The sequence below is a fragment of the Phytophthora parasitica genome, assembly GCF_000247585.1.
Source record: "Phytophthora parasitica INRA-310 unplaced genomic scaffold supercont2.8, whole genome shotgun sequence".
Taxonomy (NCBI): Eukaryota; Oomycota; class Peronosporomycetes; order Peronosporales; family Peronosporaceae; genus Phytophthora; species Phytophthora nicotianae.
The window spans coordinates 512,334-518,661 of NW_008648994.1; the positions used below are offsets into that span (position 1 = coordinate 512,334).

The 6,328-nt window shown below is 47.5% G+C and overlaps 4 protein-coding genes across 4 annotated transcripts in view; 2 read left to right on the plus strand and 2 right to left on the minus strand.

Moving 5' to 3' along the window:
- Positions 1-49: 49 nt before the first annotated feature.
- On the plus strand, positions 50-1,128 carry PPTG_05788 (hypothetical protein; the record flags this gene model as incomplete). The annotated part of the gene is made up of 1 exon (XM_008899511.1): positions 50-1,128. The coding sequence occupies one exon, from the start codon at positions 50-52 to the stop codon at positions 1,016-1,018; it is 969 nt and encodes a 322-aa protein (XP_008897759.1). The 3' UTR covers positions 1,019-1,128.
- Positions 1,111-4,525, minus strand: PPTG_05789 (hypothetical protein). Its single transcript, XM_008899512.1, has 10 exons — positions 4,446-4,525; positions 3,574-4,369; positions 3,408-3,500; positions 3,237-3,347; positions 3,120-3,176; positions 2,967-3,058; positions 1,986-2,898; positions 1,683-1,916; positions 1,347-1,592; positions 1,111-1,287 (listed from the first exon to the last, which is right to left on the minus strand). The coding sequence occupies exons 1-10, from the start codon at positions 4,490-4,492 to the stop codon at positions 1,138-1,140; spliced, it is 2,739 nt and encodes a 912-aa protein (XP_008897760.1). The 5' UTR covers positions 4,493-4,525; the 3' UTR covers positions 1,111-1,137.
- Positions 4,526-4,588: 63 nt separating this feature from the next.
- Positions 4,589-5,815, plus strand: PPTG_05790 (hypothetical protein). The gene has a single exon (XM_008899513.1). The coding sequence runs from the start codon at positions 4,665-4,667 to the stop codon at positions 5,661-5,663; it is 999 nt and encodes a 332-aa protein (XP_008897761.1). The 5' UTR covers positions 4,589-4,664; the 3' UTR covers positions 5,664-5,815.
- Positions 5,816-5,818: 3 nt separating this feature from the next.
- PPTG_21749 (hypothetical protein) overlaps positions 5,819-6,328 on the minus strand; it is a gene marked incomplete at both ends in the record, with an annotated part of 1,081 nt that continues 571 nt past the window's right edge. Inside the window, 2 exons of the mRNA XM_008899934.1 lie at positions 5,819-6,229; positions 6,309-6,326. Of these exons, the coding sequence (XP_008898182.1) occupies positions 5,819-6,229; positions 6,309-6,326 (429 nt within the window). The remainder of the gene's footprint in view (positions 6,230-6,308; positions 6,327-6,328) is intronic.

Sequence of the window (6,328 nt, forward strand, 5' to 3'; positions counted from 1 at the left end):
TTCACTGATCAATACGGCCGAAAATCGTGCTATCTCGGTCAAGAACTACATGTCTTTACTCAAGAGTATCGTCAAAGTGCTGGCATACCGGAAAATCGGCGTATTGCTGAGTATGCATACACTAACATCGACGGATAGTGGAAGTCTCTGGTACAGCGACACGATCTCGGAAGATGATTTCCTGGATGCCATTGACACGCTAACGGATAATCTCTGCAGTAAGACGTACTGGAACATCATGGGGATTGATGTTAAGAACGAACCTTCGAAGGCTACGTGGGGTGACGGGTCTGACACGGATTTCCACGCTGGAGCCAAGAAGATCGCAGATCGAATGCTAGACGGCTGTTCTAACTGGATGGGCTTCGTGGAAGGCATCAACGCCGACCACACGGTCACGATCGATGGTACAGACTACGACTACTACGACTGGTACGGTGGTGGTCTGCAGGATGCAGCAGACTACCCTCTTACATTCAGCACGGAGAACAAGGTGGTCTATGCACCACACTACTATACTCCTGCTGTTTACCCTCAGTCGTACTTCTATAATGGAGGCACTCAGGACTCGAACGGTGCAATTTCCGACTATGTCGAGATCGATGATGATACACTGAAGGCACGAATTAAAGCCACAATGGCCGATATGTTCGGCTTTCTGGGCGACGACAACTCGTCTGCGTTGTTACTGGGTGAATTTGGAGGTCTTTACTCGAAGGATCTGCACCCGGAACTCACTACGCAACGCTGTACGGATCTGAGTATGGAGGTGATTGTGGAAAGTGGCTGGGCGGGTGGGTTTGTATGGTCTTTGAACCCTGAAAGTGCCTACCAATACAACCCTGCCGATACCTATGGTACCTTTACGGAAGGTATCCTTGAGGATGACTGGCTGACCGCTAATAGCGAGTTCCTCAAGGGCATGACTGTCTTCAACGACCTAGCGAACCTACGCTCAATGCCCTGCTTTGAGGTGGAGGAATCAGCGTCTGGATCAGACTCGTCCAGCTCAAGTTGATAGGACCAGCAAGCGCTGGATGATAAAGCCCGATCGGCTACGAGTACTTGCTTCGTCTCGATGGGTTTTCGCTAATTAGGCTGCACGAAGACCTTGTAAATGTACATGCAATATTTTTTTTACGATTTTACGTTTTCAGCTCCATCAAGCTCATTTGGTCGTGTTCCTCCCATCTTTTGAAGACGCAAGCGGTTCTCAAGTTGCTTGATCTTCCTTTTTAGCGATGAATAGGTAAGCGCAACATCCTGTTCGCGCTGCAACGTTGTCATCTGATAAATAAATGTCAGTGTCTGCAGAGAATAAAAAAAATTGCAAGTGGGATACGTACGATGTAAACGGTGAGTGAGTTCCGAAGGAAGAAAATGGCAAGCAAGAACATGAACAGAAGTGCCCACGGCACGAAATTGTTGTCAAGTATCAATGAGTAGAACGCCGATGCAACACTGGAAGAAGTAATATAGCTCAAGAGAGGAGTGTACCCCTTCTCCACTTCTACAAACGGGCCACAAGAGTATTCGCAGATGCAGCGAGGATAACCAGTTGAACATTCAGGACCATTTAGGAAGTACAAACTCTGGGTAGAAAGGAATAACAATAGAGATGCAAATAAAAAAAATTGAGATGCCAAGAAAAAAAAAATCGAAGTCGACAGAGTGAACTGTACCGATGAGCGAGTTGGATCGATTGTACAGTTTTTTTTAGCAGCGTTGTAGGTGTTTGGCAGGCATAGCTCGTTGTCACTGGTGTCTTGAATATCACATTGCTTGGGAAGCCGCGTATTGAACAGGAAGAAATGGGTAAAACTGAGGAATATGAGTACAGTGCAGAAGTAAAACTTGATGAAGAAGCTGTCGGCATCTTTGGCACCCCACGGATTCGCAGGCTTCCTCTGCAAATGCTACTCATACATTTTCAAATAATGTCAAAAGTTAGATGCGCAACCAGCACGATAAGTCGTCTTCCGTACCATGAGGATGAATTTGTCAAACTTGAAGTTGGCTATGTGCAGCAAAAGAGCTAGTAGCGCTGTTGTTGGAGCGAGGGGTATAGCCACCAACGCAATCGTGCACGAATACAGCAATGCAACCATCTTTTGTGGAACAAGAAATTCGGACTTTGTTACCAAATTCTCGGAAGCTGGTGTCAGGATAACTTCGGCGTCTTTAGTGGAAATTCGGAACTTATCCGGGTCATGCTGTCCTGATATTTCGTTTGCAACCTCCTCCGACATCCCCATATCTTCAGGTAAAACCTTAGAGCTAATTTTCACTTTCTTCTGTTTCCGCTTCTCGCGTCGACGTTGCCATATTCGTTTTAAGAATTTAATGACAACACCTACGAAAGGGGACGATATCGCCATTGCTTTACTGACGCTGAAGTCTGTCACCACGAGTGTTAACAGGCCTGCCGACACCTGCTCAGCGCGACAAGTATAAACTTCAGATTTGAACTCCAACATCACATTCTCGCGGACAGTAGATCCCTCGAATGTGAACAAATCCAGAATCTTTTGGGTCGAAGTGAGCAGGAACGGGTCCAGAAGCAGAGCAAACGAGAACATCTGAATCAGAACATTTAAGATCTTGGCCAGATATAAGCGAGTCACCATTGCTTTGATGGCAAAACCCACGTCGTCCCATTTTTCGAGTGCAGTCAGCAGCGAAATCAGCTTCGGGAGAATCGCATTAATCACTGTCACCACGGCAGGAACAATGCTGCTGGCATAAGGAGCAAAAATCGCAGCCTTTTCAGCAATCTGCAGTTGAATCTGGGAAGACTGCGTTGTCAACAAGATGATCAGGTACCAACTCGCAGCTTGGATCGCCACGTAGAAGACGAAAGCAACGAATCGTCGGGCGTACAAAATGTACCTTTGCTTTCTGATGGGAAGACAAGTAAAGACTGAGATCCCGGCTACCAACAAACAAGATAAGGCTATGTATCGTACTTGGTTCGTGACTTGATGGTCTCTGCGCGCTTCTCCTCCTCCATAGCTAGTTGTACTTGTTCTGCTATAGTCTTTTTGAGGTCGCTGGCTTGCTGAGCATTCCAAATGTTAAGGCTAGCGCCCACACAACGCGAACTCGAAACTTGTACTTACGTTTTGCGTAGTCAGCGAAAAATCCCACGCATTCAGTAAAATCCGGCTGTACTTGGGCTAAAACAACGTGTTAGTTTGCTGGTTTAAGTAAGAATTTGCAAGTTACGAGCAACCTACCTTTTCACTGGTATTTTCGACAGCTTGAACTGTCTTGGACATTCGATCCTCAGCTACCCATTTGCGAAGAGTAAAAAGCAGCAACAAACCCTCCATCCAGATGAGAACAACCTTACAGCATCACAGTTATTTTAACTCAATTTTTAGGGCAGCAATCAGAGATATTCGAACCGTGTATACGAATGCTTCATCCGGAAAATATCCAGGGAGCTGGAGAAATGTCGGAAAGACACCAGAGAACGTCAGCCAGTCCGTGGTTGACGGCTAAACGCATTAGGGGGTTAGCAAGTGCTGGTTATAGATACTAGTATATCGATGCTTTTTTTTTTTTACCAACCTGGTGGATAAGATACAAAATATGCAGCACGAGGAACACGAAACATGGGATCGACATGACCATGAAGGTCATAATGATCCATCCGAAAAAACGAAAGTACGAAGCCACCGAGGAGCCAAACTGGGCCTCAATCTGCCGAATATCTGTCGTGAAAGGATACAATTTTCTTCTGATAAACAACCGTAATTTTTTCCATTTCAATCGAATCCCTTTCACCGCAGCTCGATCGTTTCCATCGCCAAGATCCGCCTCCAGCATCTCTTGAACGTCAGCGGCTCCGTTCAGCATTTGTTGTCGCATTTCACGCTGTCGTTGAGCCTCGATCTCTGTCAATCTTGACCGTCCTCCACCACCGCTAAGTCCAAGCTTAATTTGCATCATAGCATTGTTGCCGCCGCCTACAGCTCCTCGAAAGCGTAGAATGGTCTCTTTCTCCTCTTCCCAGTCCTCTTGAGCGGAAACAAGCTCTTGTTGTGCTTGTTGTAGCTCATTCTGCAAGTTAGCAATTGTAGTTTGAGCTTGTGTGTGTGTAGTTTGGAGCTTTTGCAGCATTCTGTCTCGATGTTGCAACTGCTTCTCCAAGAGCTTCAACTTCTTGGCCACTAAAATCTGTCGATACTGCGGCTGATGACTCGCAAATCCATCGGTCGTTGTTGTCTCGTAGTCGTTTGTGTTATCTTCCTCGTCACTTTCGTAGTTTGCAACACTCCAGTCACTTTCATCAGCTGGTAACGACGTTAGTTTGGCCATTTGCTTGTCCACGGACGCCTCGATAGCCTCCAGACTCCACGAATTCCTAACATGTAACACGAGAGCTCAGTCTATATGCAGTTTATCAGCAAAATAAAGTTTTGTGCGTAATTTTTCTAAACCTCATGCCACTGAAGCCAGGAACATCGTCGGTGTCTTTGTTCTCCATTGTAAAAAAAAATGTTAAAAAAAAAGTTCTACTTTCTCATCCAAAAATAAACTTGAAAATGACGATCCTTTGTTATCCACTATCTTTTTCGCGATTGTTCAGAAAATAGCAAATAGTCACTAAAATTAAACTGTCACTAAGAAGGGGTAAGATAGTGAATATTTGCAAGATCATGCCCTACAAGCACGACGAGGTGTCCACCAACCTCTGGTACTACGTGCACGACGCCACCGCGCACCCTGCGAAGCACCACCACAAGAAGTCACACCACAAGAGGCACCACCACAAACCAGCGTCGAAAACCGCGAAAATGGCTCTAAAATCCACATCGAGATCGACTAAAGAAGCGGTTTTGGAGCTTTTCGACTTCGACTGCAATTTGACACACGAAGATCTTCGTGATAACGTCGCTGCTTTAATGCAGCAAGCTGCAGCTGTCGGTGTCAAGGAGATGCTGGTGCCAGGCGCCACTATTGAGGAGTCTCAACGAGCCATCGAGCTCTGCAGACAACACCCGACCAAGCTCTTCCCGACGGCAGGAGTGCACCCTTACACTGCACGAGCAATGCCAAAAGACGAGGAATTGAGTACTCTGCGAGGTCTCATGGAGATGGAGGAAGTCCGGGCAGTGGGGGAGTGTGGCCTGGACTACTCGCCTAAGTTTCCCGAGCCAGAGTTCCAGAAAAAGTGGTTTGCCGAGCAACTATCGATGGCCTGTGCGCTTAAGAAGCCTTTGTTCCTCCATGAGCGTCTGGCACATGAAGATTTTATCCAGCTGATCGATGAAGCGAAGCAAAAGGCCAATGGATATTTCCCTCCGGCAGTGGTGCACTGCTTCACTGGCAATGAAGACGAATTGAAAGCGTACATTGCACGCGGTGACGACTGGTACATCGGCATTACGGGGTTTATCTGCAAGAAACAAGGAGCTGCATTGAAGGAAATGGTCAAACACGTGCCGCTGGATCGTCTTGTATTGGAGACGGATGCGCCATACATGGGCTTCCCCAAATGTCGACGCGCAGAGGCTACAGATGCCAAGAAACAGTACCCAAATGTGCCCAGTGCGATGCCACTGGTGGCTCAAGCCGTGGCTACTGCTTGGGGCCGCTCGCCACAGGAGATTGCCAAGATCACTAGAGCCAACGCTCGTCGCTTCCTACGTCTATAAGAAACTGAGGTAGATGGCATTTGCAGGCATTCCATAGATACTTGTAAGTGTTAAACTGTCCTAAGTCGTAGCGTTGGCTATCCCCACGCTTGGAACTACAAACTATACGTAATAAACTCTGGGAATCTCCCCAGTCTCTTTTTCTTCCTATAACATTAATAGTCCTGCATCGATGGCGTGTTGTTGAACGAGATGATGCTTTTCATCTGCGTGTCTGTGTCCTTGGCACTCCAGTCCGAGTCCACGTGCATGTTGTGCTCCTCTTCGGCGCTTTCGCACTCGCTGTCCGTACTGAGAGTGCTGCTGTTAGAGGAGGAGTGTGGGGATGCCACACGAGGCTTCGTGCACTTGTACACGGCCTCAAAAGTGTCGTCCCGCTCCCTCAGCAGTCGACTGATGTTCTTGGCGATTGTTGCCACGCTGCGTTCGTCGTTTGTCACTGTCAAGTCCCAGTCGAATGACTCGTAGAACGCGAGCGTCTCCTCCATCCACTCGCGCTTGTGCTCGTTGAGCCGTAATCGCTCGGGCTCCAGTTCCAGTCGCGCGCAGATGCGACGCCACAGTAGCTCGACGGGCCACAAGAGTATTCGCAGATGCAGCGAGGATAACCAGTTGAACATTCAGGACCATTTAGGAAGTACAAACTCTGGGTAGAAAGGAATAAC